At 35.2% G+C, this 23,447-nt stretch overlaps 1 protein-coding gene and 1 non-coding gene across 2 annotated transcripts; both read left to right on the top strand.

Annotated features, from left to right (window-relative positions):
- The first annotated feature begins 14,877 nt into the window (after positions 1-14,877).
- On the top strand, positions 14,878-15,560 carry LOC118851639 (40S ribosomal protein S2-like). Its single transcript, XM_036761149.1, has one exon. It carries the CDS (start codon positions 14,893-14,895, stop codon positions 15,556-15,558), a length of 666 nt encoding a protein of 221 aa, XP_036617044.1. The 5' UTR covers positions 14,878-14,892; the 3' UTR covers positions 15,559-15,560.
- A 6,715-nt stretch (positions 15,561-22,275) lies between these two features.
- LOC118852539 lies at positions 22,276-22,382 on the top strand. The gene has a single exon (XR_005010608.1). It is a non-coding gene; the product is annotated as a U6 spliceosomal RNA (small nuclear RNA).
- The last annotated feature ends 1,065 nt before the right edge of the window (positions 22,383-23,447 follow it).

Genomic DNA, 23,447 nt, shown 5'->3' with positions numbered 1-23,447 from the left:
ATTGAGGTGATAATACTATCTTACTCTTCTCTGAGAGGTGACACCAGGAGTATTGTGATGAGTATTGACACTACATCTTAAGAAGGATATTGATAGGTTACAGAATGCACAGAGGTGAGTTAAAAGTCTTAAGTTCATCCCATAGCAAAATCAAAAAGGAACTGGGGATGTTTAGCCTGGAGAAAAGAAGATTTTGGGGGAAAATTCTGGCTTCATTTACCTATTTAGGGTCTCTCATATAGCAGAGGTAATAGAATTGTTCTGCCTGGATACAAAAGACAGAATGAAGAGCCTTAGCTAGAAATTGCAAAGTGGTAAATTTAGGCTTAATGTAAGGAAACACTTCCTAATAACTAAAGCTGTCTAGAAGTAAAAGGGATTCCCTCTGGAATAAGTGGGTGCCCTTTCACTTGAGATTGCCAAAAAATGTTGGATCCTTGATTATCAGGCTTTTTTTAACAGAGCATTTCATTGTAGTATAGTTGAATGAGAGTTTGTGACTCTGTAAAAACAATGCCGCTAGGAGCTGCTATTGAGGCATAAGACCAACATCACCAGCCCACAGAAGGGCTGCTAGCACAGATTCTTTGATCTGCTTTTCTAAGGAAAGCAACTTTAAGGGGTTTACAATCTCACTTTAATTAAACATACATATATCATTCACTTAGTTCAAGGGAAAAGTCAGCACCCTGAACTGCAGAGAAAACACAAACAGAAATTACAAGCAGAAATTATATAAACAGAGCAAATAACACAAATCAACCAACAGGCTTCTAGCTGTCTGGCCAAAGCTATACATACATAGTTACCAGAGAGAGAGAGAAGCACCAACATCTGTGTTGTTCAAAGTCGGGGGTGGGGGTGGGGGTGGGGACTCCTTAACAGCTACCCAGAGTCTCCACACAATGTTCTTCCAATGAGTGAGCACCCAAGCAAAACCTAGCCTTCTGCAGTTCTGAGAGTTCTAGCTTAAAAGCTACCCTAAGAGTATATATATATATATATATATATATATATATATATATATATATATATATATATATATATATATATATATATATATATATACCCTTTTTCAGGGCCCGAAGACTTCAAACCTCTAGAGGGCTTCACACCTCTGTGTCCTAATTAGCAAAAGGGTGTGGGCCTTCCTACAAACAAAGGCAAGACTCAATCAAAGGAACTTGATTGCCTTAGTGCTGAGAAACAGTTTAAAACAAAAGACAACAAAAAGTCCCACTTTGCTTGCCATTACAGACTCTGATTCTGATCTTGTAAAATATAGAAGATAACAAAATAGAAGAGAGAATTTCACTGTCAGAAAGGATCTCAGAGGTTGTCTAATCCAACTCCTAAGTGAACAACAATCACTTGTCTAATACGCCACAAAAGTGGTGACCCAGCTGTAGAGATTTGATGAGAGATCGCCAGTGAAACGAAATCAATCTACTACTTTTTTTGTCTATTAATAACTATTTCTTAAGCTCCTATCGTACAGAGCTATCTTGCCCCCAACTAAGTTTTCTCTTTTCCAGTTTTTTTCTTTTTTTAAACAAGTAACTTATACTTAAATTATTAAATAATTAAAATAATTATAATTATGAAATAATTATAATTATAAAATATTTTCTATATTTTTCCATTATATTAAAAAACAATGTTTAATATTCATTTTAAAATTCTGAGTGCCAAATTCTTTCCCAACCTTCTCTATTCCCTCCCTTAGAAAGCAAGTGATTTGATATAGACTATACATGTGCAGTCACACAAAATATATTTCCATATTAATAATGTTGCAAAAGAAAACAGACCAAAAATATCAAGAAAAAAAAGTTTAAAAAGTATGCTTCAATCTCCATTCAGATGTAAATACTTCTTTCTCTAGAGGCAGATAGCATTTTTTCATCATAAATCCTTCAGAATTGTCTTGGATCACTGCACGGCTGGGAATAGTGAAGTTATTCAGACCTGATCATCATACAACATTGCTTTTATTGTGTACAATGTTCTCCTGGTTCTGCTCACTTCACTTTGCATCAGTTCACCTAAGTCTTCTCAGGTTTCTGAAACCATTCTGTACATCATTTCTTATAGCACAATAGTATTCCATCAAAATCACATACCACAACTTGTTCAGCCATTCCCCAGTGATGGGCATCCTCTCAATTACCAATTCTTTGCTATCACAAAAAACTACTATAAATATTTTTGTACATGAAGATATTTCCTGCCCCACTTTTAATCTCTTTGGAATACAGACCTAGTCCTGGTATTTCTCAGTCAGAGGCCATGCACAGTTTGAGTGCCCTTTGGGCATAGTTCCAAATTGCTTTCCAAAATGATTGGCTCAGTTCACAACTCTACCAACTGTGAATTAGTGTCCCAATTTTTCCACAACCCCTCCAATATTTGGCTTTTTTTGTTGTTTTGTGTCATATTAGGTAATCTGATAGGCATGAGACATCATTAATTTGCATTTCTCTCATCAGTAATGATTTAGAGCATTTCTTCATATGTTTATGATATCTTTGATTTCTTCTTTTGAAAACTACTTGTTCATATCCTTTAACCATTTATCAAATAGAAAATGGCTTGTATTCTTATAGATTTGACTAAGTTCTCTCTATATATATGAGAAATGAGGCCTTTATCAAAGAAGCTTGAAATATTGAAGTTTTGAAAAATTGAAGTTTTCCGTTTTCCTTCTAATCTTGGTTGTGTTGGATTTACTTATGCAAAATCTTTTTAATTTAATTTAATAAAAATTATCCATTTACTTCCTGTAGTGCTCTCTCTCATCATAAATTCTTCCCTTAGTCATAGATCTGACAAGTAAGATAATCCTTCCTCTCCTGATTTGCTTCTGATATGACTCCTTATGTCTAAATCACATACTCACTTTGACCTTTTCTTGGTATATGGTGTGAGATGTTGATCTATATCTCATTTTTGCCAAATTGCTTTCCAGTTTTCCCAGCAATTTTTGTCACCTAGTGAGCTCCTGTTTCAAAAGTTTGGATCTTTGCATTTCTCAATCATGAGATTACTATGGTCATTTACTACTATGGTACCTAATCTATTCCACTAGTCCACCACTCTAGCTGGTACCAGATTGTTTTGATGATTATGACTTTGTTATACAGTTTGAGATTTGGTAATGTTAGCCTACTTCCCTTCACATTTTTTTCTCATGGATTTCCCTCATATTCTTGATCATTCCATTACTTCTAAGGCTGCCAATTCCACTTTTATAAAGATCCAATTGTTAGGGAGTAAATTTTTACTTACATGAACCTAAATGCATCTCCTTGTATTTTTCACTCAATGTTCTTGGTTCTGTCCTCTGGGGACATTAAACAAACATTTATTAAGTGCTTATTATAGGTAGTACAGTAGTTAGAGTGCTGGGCTGGAAGTCAGAAATGCATCTTCCTGAATTCAAATCTGGGCTCAGACACTTACTAACTGTGTGACCCTGGGTAAGTCACTTCACCCTGTTTGCCTCAGCTTCCTCATCCGTAAAATCAGCTGGAAAAGAAAGTGACAAACCATTCCAGTATCTTTGCCAAGAAACCCTCAAATTGAGTCGTACACAGTTGGACACAACTGAAACAATTGAACAACAAAAATGTGGGAGAAAAGTCGCATAATGCATCAAACCTTGAACCTGAAATCAGGAAGAATCAAGTTCACATGCTGCCCATGCATTTTCTAGTTATGAGATTCTGAGCAAGTTCTTTAAACTTTTTTGGCTTCACTTTCTTCATCTACAATACTAGAAAATTGTACTGGATGGCCTCTAAAGTTCCTTCCACCTCAAAATCTATGCTTTTAAGTTCCAAGGATAGACTTCCTAGCCTGTATCTAGGTACTTCTCTCAAAGTTGACACAAACTCATTAATGATTACTCTTTCATTATAGTCATTTATCCACTTTCAAATCTACCTGATTCTGCTACAGGCAGTTTATATTCTCCACCCCCACTCCTCGTATTATCTGCAAACATAAATTTTGAAAAAAAAAATTCTAGTAATATATAGTGAAAATTACATAAGGAAAATACTATAAGTAGGTAGAAGCAAAATATATTTTAGAAGGAAAAGTGAAGCATTCCTAACATTTGTCTCTATTTCACCATTCTAACTGTTCTTCATTACATAAATCCATTTAATGCATTTCCTTTATTCTTGATTTTTCAAAAGTAATATTGACTGACAAGGTGACCCAGTAATCCCAATCACTAGAGAAGTTGAGGCTAGAAGGGCTCTTGAGCTTTCTGATATTCAGTGGAATATGCTGATAGGGTGTCCATATTAAGTTCAGCAATGTCTCCAGAAGAGAGTTTATATGTTTATACCAGGATTTCTAAGGAGGAATGAATAGGAGCAGATCAAGGCTTTCATGCAAAACAGCAGTGGGATTGATTTTTTAAGTACCCTTTGAACCTTCAGCCTGGATGAGATAAGGAGATGCAGGTTTTGTTTTATTTTGTTTTTTATTTTTTGGCAATCAATCAAAACATTTCCACATTTGTCTTTTTGTGCAAGAAAACTCAATTAAAAGAAAGAGAATGAAAGAAAGAAAATGAAAGATAGTATTCTTCATTTTGTATTCAAACAATATCAGTTCTTCCTCTGGAGGCAGACAGTGTGCCTCATCTTTCATCCTTTGGGACTGTCTTGGATCATTGTATTTCTGAGAATTGCTAAGTCTTTCACAGTTCTTCATCACATAGTATTGTTGTTACTGTATACAACATTCTACTGGTTGTGCTCATGTCACTTTGCATCAGTTTATGTAAGTCTTTACAGGTTTTTCTGAAACCACCCTGCTTATCATTTCTTATATCACAATAGTATTCTATCACAACCATATAGCCATTCCCCACTGATGGGCATCCCTTCAATTTCCAATTCTTAGCCAGCATAGAAAGAGCTGCTATAAATATTTTTGCACAAATAGGTCCAATCCCCCTTCTTTTGGATCTCTTTGGAATATAGACAGTGTTATATAGACAATAGATAATGGCAGTGACAGTGATAAATAAAAGGGTATGTACAGTTTTATAGCCCTTAGAGCATAGTTCCAAATTTCTCTCCAGAACTGTTGGATCAGTTCACAGCTCTACCAACAGTGCATTGGTGTCCCAGTTTTCCTACATTCCCTCCAACATTTATCATTTTCCTTTTTTGTCATATTAGCCAATCTAATAGGTGCGAGTTGGTAGCTTAGAGTTGTTTTAATTTGCATTTCTCCAATCAGCAGTGGAGATGCATTCTGTAAAAGAAGGAATAACTTTTACAATGATTCTTACTGCTCCAAGCCCCACCATTTTGCATATTCTCTTCAGTGAGATTCACTACTACTCAAAAGATAACAGCCCAATACAAGACCGAAGGAAAAAAAGAATCCCTATTACCCAGACTGACATGGAAATGATTTTAATTGGACTTGGTCCTTCTAGAAAAAGCTGAGTTGCATTTACAAAAAAATTATACAACACTTTCAATCATAAAAAGTTTCATTATGGAACAAAACCCAAACTTTTTACATTGATATTCTTCTAATGGTGCCACGTAGCTGCAAACCACAAATGCCACACTCTCTAACTAAATAGGATTACAGGTTACCCAAGGAGCATCAAGAAAGATGCATGTGACATTTTTTAGAGGTAGATAGGGGTTCAAGCAATAGAATGTTGAACTCGAATCTGGAAGATCTGAATTGAAAACCTGTTTCAGACACACCTAATAACTACAAGAACTTGGGCTAGTCACTTAACCCCTGCTTGCCTCAGTTTCCTAATCTGTAAAATGGAGATAACAGAACCAGTCTCTAAAAATATTATAAAAATAAAGTGGAATAATGCACATTTTGCAAACATCAAAATTCTACCTAAAATGCTAGCTACTGTTGCTGTTGTCGTTATGGCATGAGTAAGTTTAGTATATTACCCATGGAGACTTTCTTATAAGACATAGTGTAAAAGATATTATTCAGGAAATATATGGTGAAAAACAGAAATGAGTTGGAAATGTAGAAAGTAAGGAATAAGTTTTAAAACCTGAGGACTTAATTGACACTCATGAAATGTTAAAGGACCTAGACAAAAGTCTCCAGTGCATTCATTAGATCCTTAATGGAAGATTTCAGGAGCACATGGACAATAATTGCACAGGAAGAGTTTATGGATGGGTTAAGATCTCCATCACTGAATCGAGTATCTATTTAAATAAGACCAAATCTCCACTGAAGTATCAAAGTTAGGGTCCTGCTTGTGCTATAATCTGAGCATAGTATTTTTGTTTGTTTTTATGTTTTTATTTACCATCTGCATGTAATTTACCAATATGTGAAAATATATTTGAATTTCTAAAATCATGGAACTTGATGTATTTACTATCCCATGATGTTGGTTGGCATTTCCACGTTTTGACACCTAAAATTAAGACACTGGGTCTTGTTTAAGCTGATAAAAATTGTATTTCACAACTAACTCTTTAACAGAGTTTTTACTAATAGATTAGTAGTATATTATGATCTGTGGATGTTAATACACATACTCTCTTTATTTTTAATATAGGTATCCAACTGGAAGGAGGGACAGAAAGATCAGTGAAGAATACAGATTAAAGGATGTCAGCTTAATTTTAGTCATTCATTCACTAAACATAGGGGAAAAAGAAACATTTTAACTGGCTGTAGAAGTATATTAATGTTTGGTATCCATATAGTTCTCTTTTTATATGTCTGATATGAAAGCAATAAAAAGGAATTAATTTTAATGTCCCCCAGCAGTGGAAATTAGTAGTACATATCTTTTAAAACACCTTAGTCATGAAGAACAATTTGCCATTCTGACTAAAGAGAACAAGGTACTTCTAAATAGAAAGAATAGTATCTAATATTGGAACAAGAATTAAGGGGGCAGCTAGGGGGCACAGTGAGTAGAGTACCAACCCTGGAGTCAGGAGGACCTGAGTTCAAGTCCGGCCTCAGACACTTGACACAGTTACTAGCTGTGTGACCTTGGGCAAGTCACTTAACCCCAATTGCTCTGCCTCACCCCCCCCCCCCAAAAAAAAACTTTTTAAAAAAAGAATGAAGTAAAATCATTTAGTTACAAATGGACTTCAGAGATTTTGGACAATTATAAGTAAAATGGAGGGCAGCTTGGTGCAGCAGTGGGTAGAGCATTAGATCTGGAGTCAAATTTGGCCTCAGGCACTTATTAGCTATGCAACTCTAAGCAAGTCACTTAGCTCTATCTGCTTTAGATCCTCATCTGTAAAATGTAAAATGAGCTGGAGAAGGAAATGGCAAACCCCTCTAGTAACTTTGCCAAGAAAACCCCAAATGGGGTCACAAAGTCAGACACAACAGAAAAATGACTGAACGACAACAATGGAATAATAACAACTTTGAAGAATTCTGTAAATGTTGAGATAATTTAAGTCTCATAGGCCTTCTAGAAAAAAAATGATAAATTTAAAAGCCTGAATGCCATACTATAGTAAATAGCATAAAGAGATATTGCATAAATGTTGAAACAGAAACTAAAGTACTAACTAATCTAATTAATAGGCTTCCACGAAAGGTAACTGAAAAATGATAAACTCCAGGGAATGTAATGGTTAAATTTCCAAATCAAATAACAGATATTGGAAGCAGGTAGGAGAACAACTTTCAGCTATGAAGGAAAGTCAGTATGGATAACCCAGGTTTCTCTACATACAAAAGGAAACAGAGAAGAGAATGGAAATAGATAATCTCAAAACCAAGTAGGTTAAAAGAATAAACAGCAATAACAAAAACAAAAATAACAATAATAATCTCATAGAAAAGGGGTGTTTGTTATGATAATGATAAAAGACCAATTTAAAGCTACCAGAAAATATTGAAAAATTAAATTTAAGGATGCTTGACTTGTTGAACATAAATGTCTTGTACAGAGGCAATACAAATTATGTAACAGATAAGTTATGTTACAAAAATTTAGCACACATACTGAACCAAGAAAGACATGATCAAGAAGCCAGAATTATATATCAGAAGTTTCCTATCCTTTGCAAATTAATTTGTGACAAATCCCTATATTACAAGCACAAACTCCAAAATGTATTCTTAAATCAGTTATTTTATAAGCATTTATTAATAACTTAATATGTATCAGGCACTGTGATAAGAACTAGACAGTCCCTGTAACAAATAAACTGCATTTGAACTGCACTATCATGACAAAGCTTAATCATAATTGCCTAGATATATCACTGATCCATAAATATTTCAGATACTCATAACCTTCAAATTATGTGGAATGAAAAGCTTCCAAAATGCAGAAAACTAGAGGAAAAAATCAAAACCATGTTGTACAAGGATGAAACACATACCATTTTATCATCTTGTCTGCTTTAGAATGGTTCAAATGATGGTTTTTGTGAGCCTACATAAGATAATTTTATAACTTAACATTTATTCAATTAAAAAAAGTAATAATTTAATCTGCTGGGGCAAGTATCTGTCAGATATTAGTGATAAGATTTGATCTATGAGCATTTCTAAATGAACTCCGTTGAATATCAGATGAGAAGGCTGAAAATGATAACTATGGTAGTAAGTGGCAGTAGCACTAAGTGCTCAAATATAGCTGTGGCATCATAGATCTAGAGCTGGAAGGAGCCTCAGAAGGCATCTTGTCCAACCCCAGCATTTTACAGAAGAAGAAAAGAGGTCTGGGAGTAGGGGGTTCCCAAAGAGTTTTCTGTACATGATTTTATTTGATCTTCTCAAGAATGATGTGATCTGAGCAATACTATTTTCTTCAATTTACAGATGATGAAACTGAGGCTGAAAAGAATTGAGAGTTTCTCATGTTCAGATGATTGGTAGTGTGCAAGGCGGGATTCAAACCTTGGTCTTCCCGACCACAAGTCCAGGACTCTATTTACTATATCACACTAGGTGCTAAAATGACATACCTTGAAAAACAGACTAATCACAAAAGGATAAAAATGGATCTTCAACAAAAGAGAGGCATTTGAGTCATTCTTATAAAGAATGCTGAGAAACCCACAGTTGCACTGAAGTGAATGGGATATAGTGCAGAATTAAAATTTTCTTCGCCAAAAATCGTACATATCATGAGAAGCATAGGAAGAATAAAGATGGAACAAGTGTGTAGCATACTAATGGGAGAACTAAATCAGAATAGCCCAGATAGGGATAGAATAAGAGGACAAAGAAAATGAACAATTTTTGGAAAAGGGTAATGAAATGAATGATTCTCAAGTTAGGAACTTAAATGAAGATTGGAGGGGAAGGATTTTAAATCAGTATTCTTGTTTAGGGAAAAGAAGAGTTAAAAGGGGGTTAGTGGTCATTTTGAATGAATTAATTAATAAGAAATTAATAAATTAGGTAATTTGGGGGTGGGGTGGGCAGCTAGGTGGAACAGTAGATAGAGACATCAGGCTTGCAGTCAAGCAGGCGCAAGTTCAAATCTAGTCTCAGACACTCACTAGCTATGTGGCCCTGGGCAAGTCAGTTAACCCTGTTTGCCTCAGTTTCTTCATCTGTAAAATAAGCTGGAGAAGAAAATGGCAAATCAATCTAGTATCCTTGCCAAGAAAACCCCAATTGCAGTCATGAAGAATTACACACAACTCAAATGATTGAGCAACAAAGGAATTTTGGATGAGGAAGATAAATGGGAGATTCTAGTCCACACGTCGTGCAACAACTGAGCTACATATAGGCACCTGTTGACCATTCTATGGCTCATCTCAATTCATAGCTTATAAGCCTCACAGGATCCTATTAGAATTTTATTGAACAGAACTGAACCCCTTCTGTATACCTGAGGATATTCACCAATGTTTGTACATCTAAGGACATACATTAAGATAGACGTGATATCACAAGAGTTCTAGAGTCTATCCTAATGTCAACTATGGTGTATTTATGCTATTATACAACATATTTTCACCTCAGCTTTCTAAAGAATAAAATGAAGGGGTTGTATTAAGGGATCAGTAAGGTCCCTTCCAACTCTATTTCTATGAGGTATAATGAAAAAAATTATTTGTTTACATTTTCAACAAACTACCTTTAGAAATATAATAGTTGTTAAGTTATTGCTTCATTTTTCTCCTTGGGGATAATACAAGTTAATTTAGCAATTTTTACATAGTTCATTTATCTATCCTTTAATTATTTTCTCTTCTCTTTTGTCATTCCATTGCTGTTTTAATCTGAAGTTTCTCCAAAAGTAAATTATCTGCCAATAGGGTGACATTATGATCTTTAAAATGTATCTACTAACCATCTAAGTTCTTTTACCTGTTTCTTTTCTGTCTGCCACTTCCTCACCCTCCAAAACAGACTAATCCTTGGTTGTTTATAACTTTCATTAGTTCCTAGTGAAATTAATCTATGAAAAACTGTTTAAGAAGATATTGTCTGAGAATGGGATTTGGATTTCTGGACAATGGTTTAAAATATAGGACTGATGGCTCCTGGCCAGAGAGGGAGTACACTTCACAAGGACTTACAGGAATTTATTTGCCTAGGTCCCTACAAATCTAGTCAAAAGTGTATTAAACAGAAACAAAAGGGGAGGAAGAAAATTGAACATATAGCTCCACCAAATTACATATCATAGGGAAAGCCTACAATGGAAGAGGAGAATATCAGTAAAGATGACTGTAAATTTACAAAAGACAAAATTCAAGAAAGACATCAATAAAAATGACAGGTTCAGATAGCTATATGAAAAGAAAAAAGAGTAAGAAGTAAAATGAGTTATAATGTAAATATCACTGAGATATGGTAAGAAAGGACTCAAGATTAGAATACAGATGTGGAAGAGTACACCCTGTTCAAAAGTTACAACATAGGTAAAGGACAGAGAACAGTGTTGTATATTACGAAAGCATACTCTAACTAGAAAGTCCAAAGAAGGAAATCATGGAGAACATTTGGATGAAGACTGATAGAAGTAAAAACAGAAGCAATGCTATTATTAGAGAAAAAGACACAGATGAGGATTTTGGGAAACATGGCATAGAGTCAATATATAGAGAGTCAATATATATCTAGTAATAAAGGATTGCAATTATCTAGACAACTGCCAGAATTTTCTTCCTGCCAAATGCAAAGCAGGAAAAAAAATGCTTTGTTTAGTCTTAATGGTAATTTCATCCTTAAAAAGGTGAAGAAATCAATGAAAGGAACCTCCATTCTGGATGGCACTCTCACCAAATGGGAACCGGTTGCAGGACAGGCAACAAGAACTTTGAGAGAAATGTTAACATTTTGTTTCAGAATTTCTGATAGAAAATGAGAAGAAATCTGGGGAAAGTATATTATTTACCATAGATTTTGGTTCTGAAGAATGAAAGGTAGGATTTTGTGAACTATTATTATACAAAGTAAGACAAACCAGTAGGAATGGGAGGATTTTAAGAATGAACTTTGGAAGATACAAAAAGGAACAATTTCTATTGAAAGGTAAAGAAATTGTCTAAAGAGACTGATGTTGCAATATATACATCATTGGCCAACTTGAATTTTTAAAAGGATGAGTGAATAAAACAATAATATCTCCCCAATCCACTTAGATTAGATGAGAAGATGTTCAATCAATCAATCTCAACCACAGATTATACATTGTCTGAACAAGAGAGATGCATATATTCATATAGCCTGAGAAAATCTGGCCAAAGATTGTCTTATAAATTATTAAATTAGTTAGGACCAAAGGTATGCTAGAAATTGAAATAATTGTGGTATTCTACCTTCTAGAAACTGGAACAAGTGTGGCATTCCAGTAAAACCTACTGAGATGCTTTGGGGAAAAAGAAAGAGGAGAGAGACTATCTCCCATCTCCAGCATGAAGCAGTGGGAGAACTTCCAAAGAAAAGGGTGAGAGGGGGAGGGGGGATACTAGGTTCCCTTCTTCTCATAAGGGTCATAACAGCATCTTCAAATTGGCAGTTCATTACTGGAAGACAATGGCAGACTGGGTGTGGGCTCAGGACCATAAAGAGTCCAGTAAAGAAATTATACTATGCTTAATTAGAACCCCAGGAAACTGAGAAAAGAATTTCTAGCAACCAGTGGCTATGACTCAACCCTTTGCTACACTTTTTAAGCTTGAGTTCATCCTTTCCCCTCCACAGACTTTATATGAACCCGTAAAAAATCATATCACATACTTTAGGGGGGAATGTTAGTAAATGCCCCTTTCAAAAAGTTACTTAAGGCTATTCAATAATTCTCAACTAATCAGCTTTAGGGAAAGCACGCTGGTCAGGGTTTGAGCCAATGTCATTAAATAATGACCCCCAACTCCTCAGAGGTATCCCCAGAATCTAAAAGGGAAGATGTATCCTTACTCTGGGACTGGAAATTCATATGTGAGAATAGGAGTGCTATGGTAAATAGGGTGGGACTTTTTTGTTTTCTCTTTTAAAATGCTAAGTTAATCAAGTACCTTTGATAAGTCTTGCCTTTCAAATATAATGGCAAGCAAAGTGGACTCTTTTTTGTCTTTTGTTTCTTTGATTGAATGAAGAGTCTTTGACCTGCTTAAGAAATAAGAAAGCCCCAGGCCCAACGCTTTTTTGCTAAGTAGGCTCTGAGCCCTCAGGGCACTGTACAGGGTATAAGAGCTCTGAGGTTGGCATTTTGTTTTGGGACTCTCACTCACTGGAAGAGTGTCATGAGATTTGAACAGAGACTCTGGGCAGCCATTGGAGCCCCTTGGCTTTGAAAACCCAGATGTTGGTGCCTCTCTCTCTGGTAACTATGTAATTCTTTGGTCAGACAGCTAGAGGCCTATCTGTTGATAACTGTCTGTGTTTGCTCTGTTTATATTGTCTCTGTAATTTCTGTTTGCGTTTTCTCTGAAGTTCAGGTTGCTGGCTTTTCCCCTTGAACTAAGTGAATGATATATGTATGTTTGATTAAAGTGAGATTGTTAACCCTTAAAGTTGCTTTCCTTAGAATAGCAGATCAAAGAATCTGTGCTAGCAGCCCTTCTGTGTGCTGATGTTATTGGCTTTATGCCCCCACAGCAGTGCTAGCAACATTGTTGTTACAAGAATTTGGGATAAGGATCTTCAGAGCTTAGTCAACATATGTACAGAAGTTGATAGGATGGAAGCAAGGGAAGTAAACTAAGGATGAAGACAAAAGAATGAGAGGGTACTATGAGGACAACTATGGTTTAATTAGCTGAGGTGGATAGGAAAAAAAAAAAACCTAAATGCTTGTTTTGGCTATATTCAAGAAAAAGGAAGCTCAAAAGAAGGGATAACAGTGCTACTTAGGCTGAAAAAGATTGTAGTAAGAGAAGAAATGGAGAAAGTGAGGTTAACCAACTTTTACTGTGCATTCTTATTTTGAGAAAACAAAAGCAAAATAAAAGTTGAGCAGTTCAGCCTTCTCATCACTGTCTGTTACCACTATATACCCTAAAAAGCAGTCCTATCCCTTCTTTTTTCTTCTCTTGCCTGAATATAACTAAACAACAACACAGCTCCTTTTTAATTATTCTTAGCATTCACTGCCAGGCTCTGATTCTTCCTGAAAAAATTGCAGAATATCTTCAAAATTTCTCATCTATTTTCATGGGCATGAGGTTCTCTAACCCTATTTGGCAAAACATTTATAATGTATTTAGCTGACAAGCACATGAACAAAAAGACATGGTAGACTCCAATTAGCTGAGATACCTTGTTTTAAGATGCTTCAGCTCCTGCCAAACATTCTTTTAATTTCCCTGATTGCTAGGTTCTCTGGACTATAAGACACGAGTTAAAATCTCAGCCCTGATTACTAGTTGTGTGATTATGGGCAAAAGAACTTTATTTATCTAAGCCCCATTTTCCTCATCTGTAAAATGAAGTTTTGGAAAGTTTTAATAGCCTGGAAAAGGTCTCCGTACAGCCTTTGCAATGGGTTATTTTCTTATTTTTTTAAAAAAAATCTTAATTTATCATGAATTTACTTATCATCAAGAAATATCAATGTTTCAGTATTCAAAGACAAACAAAAAGGGGTTGTATACAAAACCTGTTCTGTATATAAACTTCTGTAATACATAGCTTCATTTTAAATATATATATACATATACAAATAAATGTAACAGTAATAATAAATGCCACCTTCTGTTTGTCTTTCAGGATTTTTGGTTTTCTTTCAGGTAATTTAAAATATATTATTGATGATCTTTTCTTTCCTTTTTGCTTCTCTCTCATTGCCCTCTAGCTCCCACCCCAATAGAAGCTCTCCTTTGTAACAAATAAACACAGAAAAGCAAAACAAATTAACATACTGGCCATGTATGGAAATGTATTTCACATTCTCTTACCACAATTCATCACTTCTCTTCCAAGAAGAAGCAAGTTCTACCTTTAGTCAACTAAAGTTATAATTGGACAATGCATTGATCAGGTTACTGTACTTCTTCCAAATGTAGTGAGTTACTTTCTAAGGCAAAGCCTAACTGAACTGAGAGAGATATAACCAGAAGGCTGACTAATATATGGCTAATTAATTTGGCTATGACCCACAAATCCATCTGCTAAAATGTGGAATGCTTTCCATCTAAATCAGTGGAGGTGGTTCCCATACTACCATGATTCTTTTGAAGCTGTACAATAAAATACTTAATGTTTTAAGAAGTCTTCAAATTAGTTCTACTTCTAGTGAACACCAAATGGCGAACGACACCGGTGCTGTCCCCCGGAGTCAGAGGTCGGGGTGGCTTCTGCGGTGGCTTCGGCAGTGGGGGCTGAGGTCGAGGCCGGGGCCGCAGAGCCCGGGGAGGAAAGGCAGAAGACAAGGAGTGGGTTCCTGTCACTAAGCTGGGCCGCCTAGTCAAGGACATGACGATCAAGTCTTTGGAAGAGATCTATCTTTTCTCGCTCCCTATCAAGGAGTATGAGATCATAGATTTCTTCCTGGGATCTTCATTGAAAGATGAGGTTCTGAAGATCATGCCTGTTCAGAAACAAACTACAGCTGGACAGCGTACTAGGTTCAAGGCTTTTGTGGCCATCGGAGACTACAATGGCCATGTTGGTCTGGGTGTCAAGTACTTCAAGGAAGTGGCCACAGCTATTCGTGGTGCTATCATTCTGGCCAAGCTGTCCATTGTTCCTGTGAGACGTGGCTACTGGGGGAACAAAACTGGGAAGCCTCACACAGTGCCCTGCAATGTCACTGGGCGATGTGGATCGGTTCTGGTGCGCCTGATCCCCGCTCCTAGAGGTACTGGCATTGTCTCAGCTCCTGTGCCTAAGAAACTCCTGATGATGGCTGGAACTGATGACTGCTATACTTCTGCAAGAGGCTGTACTGCCACTCTGGGAAACTTTGCTAAAGCTACCTTTGATGCCATCTCCAAAACATACAGCTATCTAGCCCCAGACCTGTGGAAGGAGACTGTGTTCACTAAGTCTCCCTATCAGGAATTCACCGACCATCTTGTGAAGACTCACACTCGAGTGTCTGTCCAGAGGACCCAGGCAGCTGCTGTGGCAACCACATAGATGTTTTTTATAAACAAATAAATTGAACTATGCCTGCTTAAAAAAAAAAGTCTTCAAATTACCCAGAGGGAAGGTTATATAATATTCAATTATGTATAGCATCTAAGATATTGTGAGTACTTAATGCATTATAATTTATGAGATAGAAAAAAAAATTCCTTGAAAAAGAAGCAAATACCAAAATTGAATTTTGTAACTGGATTCAAATAGTAAACTACTATAAACATATTTGGGGAATTCTTTGGAACAAATATTTCCATCAACATAGTCTGTTGTTTTTTTTTTTCTATCATAGCATAGTTTCATGTTTACAGAAGAATAACTGTCCCTATCTCAAGATTTTTTTCCCATAGGTCAGAGTTTTGCCAAGACAAAGACAGAATCCTTAAGTAGGATCATTTTCTTATTCCTCTTCATGGTTCTATAATACACACACACACACACACACACACACACACACACACACACATCATACTTTCCATGTATGTTATTATATCTCTTCTAAAATATACAATAATTAAAAAATAAAATCACGATGAACTAATAATGATTATTATCTTATATTGGTTTTAAATGAGAATCTATTTGTGTTCAATAACACAAAACCGACTTATACTAAATATTCATATTAAACTGATCCTTCAAAGTACCTTAGAAGACTGTTAAAATTTCTAAGAGACTTCACTTTCAAATAACATTTGTTTAGACCAAGGGCAACATGAGATCTCAAGGGTCCATTCTTTCATTTGATGTTTATAACCCTTCACAGTATGGCTCCAGCCTACCTTTCTAGGCTTACTGCATACTTCTCCCCTTCACATTTTGACCATATTTGTGTTCCATTCCCACTGTTCCCCATATAATACATTCCATTTGCTTTTTTCTGTGTCTTTGCCCAGGCTGTTACCTATGCTTAGAAAGGACACCCTTATCTCTACCTTGTAGACTCCCTAGCACCTTTAAAATTCCCCTCAAGCACCACTTCCTGTGGGAAGCCAATCCTAACACCTCCATATATTAGTGCTTTCTTCCTGGAAATTACTCCATATATTTTTTATACTTGTCCATTTATATATTGTTTCCCTCTATAGAATGTAAGTTCCTTGATGTCAGGGACTGTTTCTTTTTTTATGTGTGTGTATCTTCAGCACATAGTTTGGTGCCTAGTAGATAGATGTGCTTAATAAATGCTTGTTGAATGGATAAATGGTAGAATTGGTATTATTCCATTACAGATTCCTCTACTAAATTATCTCTCAGGTTGATTGCCATGAAACACTCATTTCAAAGATCAAGATACCCTAGAGAAGCTATTCTGCTGGAAGTTTAAGCACATTTGACTACAAAAACACAAAATGATGGTACCATCCTACTGTCCTGAAAATGATCCTGAAATAAGAGGAAGAGTTGTATCGTGCAAAGAGCACTGAGATTCAGGAAACATATGTTAAAGTCTCAACTCTGCCATTAACTAGCAGTGATGCTCTGGATTAATCACTTAATCTCTCTCAGAATCAGCTTTTTTCATCTGAAAAAATAATGAGGGAGTTGGTCTAGGATCATAGAATAATAACAAAAGGAGATAAAACAGTACTTAGAAATCTTCTAATCTAACCCCTTATTTTAAAGATAAGGAAACTGAGACTCAGAAAGCTAAAGTGATTTCCCTAAGTTCACACTGCTGAAAATTGAACTCTAATCTTCTCACTCTGTATCCTCTGTTCTTTCTACTCTAACACGGAAGGATAACAGAACCACAGAATCCTCTAACTTTAGGCCATCTGGTCAATCCTGTAGCCATGTGGATAAGAAGTCACCCTTCAGCCTCCCAAAAAGATGGTCATCCAACCTCATGACTGGACATTCAATACCTTATATAGGAGCCTGAACAGCACTAATTGCTAGAAAGTTTTTCTGCCTCTCTGCAACTTACAGAATCATGAAACCAGATATTTTGGAGTATTTAATAAGTATCATTATTATCAATTTAATTAATGTTATAACAGTATTGAAAAACAATATCTAGTTGCATCAAACAATCATAGGAATGAAAATTGTTATTTTGTTTACATTGTTGCATTCATCATGTGTTATTTTCTTGGCTCTGCCTGCTTTATTCTCCATCAGTTCATACAGAACTTTCCATGCTTCTCTGCATTTAAGTTTTGTCATTTCTTTTTACAATGTAGTAACATTCATTTATATATTCATGTACCAAAATTTGTTTAGACGTTCTCCAAACAACAGGCAACTACTTTGTTTCTAATTCTTGGCTATCACAAAGTATGCGTGCGTGTGTGTGTGTGTGTTTGTGTGTGTTGGAGGGCCAGGGTTTTCTTCTTATTAATGACTTCCTTGGAGTTTTTGTAGTAGTGGAATCTCTGGGTTAAAGAATCTGGACATTTTAATTACTTTTTTGCATAATTCCAAATTGCTTTCCAAAATGATTGCATTGATTCACAGTTCTATTAACAATACACTAATGTGCCTATCATCTCACTAGGTCTCCAACACTGCTTATTCTCACCTTTGTTATCATTGCCAATTTGCAGAGTGTGAGATGAAACTCCAGAATTGTTTTATTTTACATTTCTCTTGTTATCAGTGATCTGGAGAATTCTTTCTTGGTTGTTAATAGTTTGCCTGGTACCATTTTATAGGACCATGACACACTTTTGTATATATGTAGTGTGAACTTGGGGAAATCACTTTAGCTTTCTGTGTCTCAGTTTCCTTATCTTTAAAATAGGGGGTTAAATTAGAAGATTTCTAAGTACTGTTTTATCTCCTTTTGTTATTATTCTGTGATCCTAGAACAGCTCCCTCATTTTTTCAGATGAAAAAAGCTGATTCTGAGAGAGATTAAGTGATTAATCCAGAGCATCACTGCTAGTTTTGTTTCTATAAAAACTTTTAAATATTATGTAATGAATATTCCATTTTATTTACTTTGATCTTCTCTCTTTCTCTCCTGTTTGATCATGAGGACCCTTTTCCATTTATTGGACAGGTATTTTTCCCCTGCTCCTCTAATTTGCTTATGGTATCACCCTTTAGGTCTAAATCATATACCCATTTTGAGCTTCTACTGTATAGGGTGTAAGCTGTTGGTCTATGCCCAGTTTCTACTGACTGCTTTCCATATTTTCCAGCACTTTTTTTCAGATAGTGAGTTCCTGCCACTGTATCTTGGATCTTTGGGTTTATCAAACACTAGGTTACTATAGTTATTTACTTTTATCTTGTGTATATATTTTATATTGTGTACCTAATCTACTCCATTGATCAACTGTTCTATTTCCTATCCAGTACCAGATTGTCTTGATGATTGCCACTTTGTAGTATAGTTTGAGATCTAATACTTATAGGCCACCTTCTTTTTTTTTCCATTGATTTCTTCAACATTCTTGACCTTTTCTTCCTCCAAATAAATTTTGTTACTATTTATTCTAGCTCTACAAAATAATTCTTTGATAGTGTGATTTCTATGGCCCCAAATAGGCAAATTAATTTAGGTAGAATTTTCATTTTTATTATATTGGCTCAGCCTATCCATGAGCAGTTAACATTTTTTCTAGTTTTTCAGATCTTGTCTTTATTTGTGCAGAAAGTATTTTGAAATTGTATTTGGTTAGTCCCTGGGTTTATCTTGGCAAATAGACTCCTTTGTATTTTGTATTATCTGTAGTTATTTTAAATGGAATTGCTCTTTCTTTCTCTTGCTGCTGGGTTTTGTTGGTAGTATACAGAAATTCTAATGATTTATGTGGGTTTATTTTATATCTTGCACTTTTGCTAAAGATGTTAATTATTTCAACTAAGTTTTTAATTAATTCTCTAGAGTTCTCTAAGTATAACATTATATCATTTGCAAAAAGAAGATAGTTTTGTTTCCTCATGCCTATTTTAATAACTTTGATTTCTTTGTCTTGTCTTATTGCTATAGCTAGCATCTCTAGTACAATACTGAATATTGAGGGTCATAACAGATATCCTTGCTTCAACCCTGATCTTATTGGAAAGGTTCAGATTTTATCCCCATTACAAATAATGCTGCTTTTTATTTAAATACTACTTATCATTTTAGGAAAGCTTCATTGATTCCTATGCTTCTATAGTGTTTTTAATAGGAATGGGTATTGCATTTTGTCAAATGGTTTTTCTGCATCTATTGATATAATTACATTATTTTGTTGTTTTGTATGGTCAATTACAGTTATAATTTTTCTAATGTTAAACCAGCCCTGCATTCTCTGATGTAAATTCAATGTTAGTCAAAGTACATGATCATTGCGATATATTGATATATTGTTGAAATCTCCTTGGTATTTTTTTATTTAAAAATTTGCATCAATATTCATTAAGAAAATAGGTCTATAGTTTTATTTCTCTATTTTGCTCTCTCTGGTTTAGGAGTCGAAACCATATTTTTGTCCTAGAAGGAACTGGGTAGGACCCCTTCTTTACTCATTTTTTCCAAGTATTTTATATCTTATTTTAATTGGGTTTTCCTTAAATGCTTGATAAAATTCACTTGTAAATCCATCTGGTCCTGGGATTTTTCCTTAAGGAATTCAGTCATTGTCTATTTGATTTCTTTTTCTAAGTTATGGTTATTCAAGTATTTTATTTCCTCTTCTGTTTATCTGGTCAATTTATATTTTGTAAATACTTATCCATTTTATTTAGACTGTCAGTTTTACAGGTATATAGTTGGCAAAAATAACTCCTAATAACTGATTTAATTTCATCTTTATTAGTAGTGTACTTACTCTTTTCATTTTTAATATTAGTAATTTGATTTTCTTCTTTCTTTTTAAATCAAATTAACCAATGGTTTGTCTATTTTATTGTTTTTCCTCATAAAATTAACTCCTACCTTTATTTGTTCAATAATTTTTTTAAACTTTCAATTTTACTAATTTCTCATTTGCTTTTGAAAATTTCTATTTTGGTGCTCAGTTGCAAATTTTTAATTTTTTCTTGCTTTTTTAGCTGCATGCTTAATTCACTGATCTTCTATTTCTCTCTTTTATTGATACACACACACACACACACACACACACACACACACACATATGACTAGAGATATAAATTTCCCTCCAGATACTTCTTTGGCTGCATCTTACACATTTTGGAATGTTGTCTCACTGTTATCATTCTCTTTAAATCAATTATTGACTATTTGTATGATTTGCCCTTTGACCCACTCATTCTTTAGGATTAGATCATTTAGTTTCCAATTAATTTTTCATCTATGCTTCCAAGGCCCTAGATAGAATGTAATTTTTATTGCATTATGGTCTTGATGGGGTACAGTCTCTGGGAACCCCTTTGAATCCATCTTGAATCTTCCCACTTGATCTGGCTTTTCATGCCCAAATAACATAGCCTAGTCCTCTATTGTCTGATTACCTCCAGATTGCCTCCAGCTACTTCCCACCCTTGACCCTATCAAAATATCTGTACCCAAATCTGTTACCCTAGCCCTCCATTGTCTGTTATCTCCAGGTAGCCTTCAACTGTTTCCCACCCTTAATCGCATTCCTGGAGTCTGACCTCACCCCAGTTCCTCAATCACCCCAGTCCCATCAAGACCCTCCCTAAAACCCCTCCTCCCATTACCCCAGACTATTTGACCACTCTAGATCCCTCCCACAATCTTTCTGTATATAAGTCTCATCTAGCCTCCATGAAGGTGCTCTGATTCAATCTAGTTCAGACTCAACCTGGCTAAGATTGTTCTGGCCAACTTGTCAATACAAGCATCACAAAATGGTGAGATTTCTTAAGAGTCTACCCAATATGGTGAATATTTAATGAACTTTGATTTTCTTTGGCTGTAAGAAGGCTTTGGTTGAATTCATTCCACAGGACCTGGTGTGTAGGTATTTTGGGGTCCCGAGCACCCTCAGTCTGAAAAGGGTGTCTTTAATATTTCTGCTTTTCTGCATTTGTGATATGTTTGTGCTCTACTACATGTTCAATTTTTTTTAAGATGCTGTGTACAGCTGAGAAAAAAGATATAATCCTTTCTATTCCCATTAATTTTCTTTAAAGGTCTATCATGTCTAACTTTTCTAAAATTCTATTAAGCTCTTTGCCTTCTTTCTTATTTATTTTTTTTCTCTGAGGGTTAAATTTAGGTCCCCAATAATATACTTTTATTGCCTATTTCCTCCTATAATTCATTTAACTTTTCCTTTAATAATATGGATGTTCTCCTATTTGGTGAATATATGTTTAGTATTGATAGTACTTCAGTATCAATGGTACATTTTTAGTAAAATGGACTTTTCCTGATTATTTATTTTAATTATGCTTATTTTTGTTATTGTTTTGTTTGAAAGCATGATTCTACCACTGTGTTTTTTTTGAACTTCAGCTGTAGAATAATAGATTCTTCTCCAGCCCTTTATTTTAACTCTGTATGTGTCCTGCTGTTTCAAGTTGGATTCTTTTTTCTAATCCATTCTGCTATACTTCTCCATTTTATGGAAGAGTTCATCCCATTCATATTTCCACTTGTGATTGCTGCTCTCAATATTTATTCCTTTACCTGGGGGCTCTGGATTTTGGCTCTGATATTCCTCAGAGATTTTATTTTGGGATCTCTTTCAAAAGGTGAACAGTGGATTCTTTTCATTTCTATTTTGCCCTCTGTTTCTAAGATAACAGGGCAGTTTTCCTTTATAGTTTCTTTTATTATTATGTCTAGTCCTCACTTTGGCAGCACATATACTCAAATTGGAATGATACAGAGAAGAATAGCATGGTTCCTGCACAAGGATCACATACAAATTCATGAATTCTTAAAAAGAAAAAAAGAAAAATTATGTATAGGCTATTTTTTATATATGCATTTGAGGCCTTCCAATAATTCTTAATTTATCTTTCCTTGATCTATTTTCCAGGTCAGTTCTTGAATTTTTTCAGTCTCTTAATTTTTTATCATTTCTTGATCTCCCAAGGAGTCTGACTAATTCTAACTTCTAAGTAATTATATTCCTCAGTGAAGTTTTGTACCTGTTTCTGATTTTTATTGAATTATTTTCTTTACTGGTTTTGTTCTTCTTTTAGCATAGTACCTGGCACATAACAGGCACTTAAAAATGTATATTGAATTAAAAATTGAATTTTACCAGGTTGTTAATTCTCTTCATATTTTTCTTGCATTGTTCTCATTTATTTTCCTAATTTTTCCTCTACCACTCTTATTTGATTTTTTTTTTAGTTTTTTTTAAAATCTCTCTACTTTCCTAAAAATTCTTATTGGACTTGTGTCCAATCTGTGTTTTATTTTGAGGCTTTGTTTGTAAATGTTTCTAAGTCATTTTCTTTTTCCGAGTTTATGTCTTGGGCTTCAATATTAGATTTTATGTTTAGGTTCTTTTTTGTTGTTGGTTCATTTTTCCAGCCTGTTTCTTGACTTTAGGGTTTATGTTAGAATTGGGATCTGCTTATCTTGGGGATGTGGAAGGTAAGTGTTCCAAGCTTCAGGGTTAAATTTTGCTGTTTTCACAGCTAGCTATGGGGACCTTTAAATTTTTGGTGCTTTCATGGTGGTACAATCTGGGGAGAGGTAGGATACCAACCCTTCTGTTCTATACTCTAGTCCTTACTCAGCTAGGGGCCCTGCTCTCTCATAACCACAATTTTGCTCTGCCCTGGAACTGTGAATTGAACCCACAGAGGACCCCTGCTCCCTTTTGACAACAGTCCTTCTCTCTACCTTGGAATTGTGACCCAGAAATGGGTAAAGGGAAATGAAGTTGCCAAATGGCACACGCTTATGTGCCAAGTTGCTAGCACATGGTTCCCTGTAGTCTCCTAGATGTGGCTAGATGTGCAAGCTCATTACCACCACTAGGTGCTGAGTGACCCTAATA

This window comes from Trichosurus vulpecula, chromosome 5 (assembly GCF_011100635.1).
Source record: "Trichosurus vulpecula isolate mTriVul1 chromosome 5, mTriVul1.pri, whole genome shotgun sequence".
Taxonomy (NCBI): domain Eukaryota; kingdom Metazoa; phylum Chordata; class Mammalia; order Diprotodontia; family Phalangeridae; genus Trichosurus; species Trichosurus vulpecula.
Note: the sequence above shows the minus strand (reverse complement) of the source record. Positions and strands in the feature narration are given on the sequence as shown.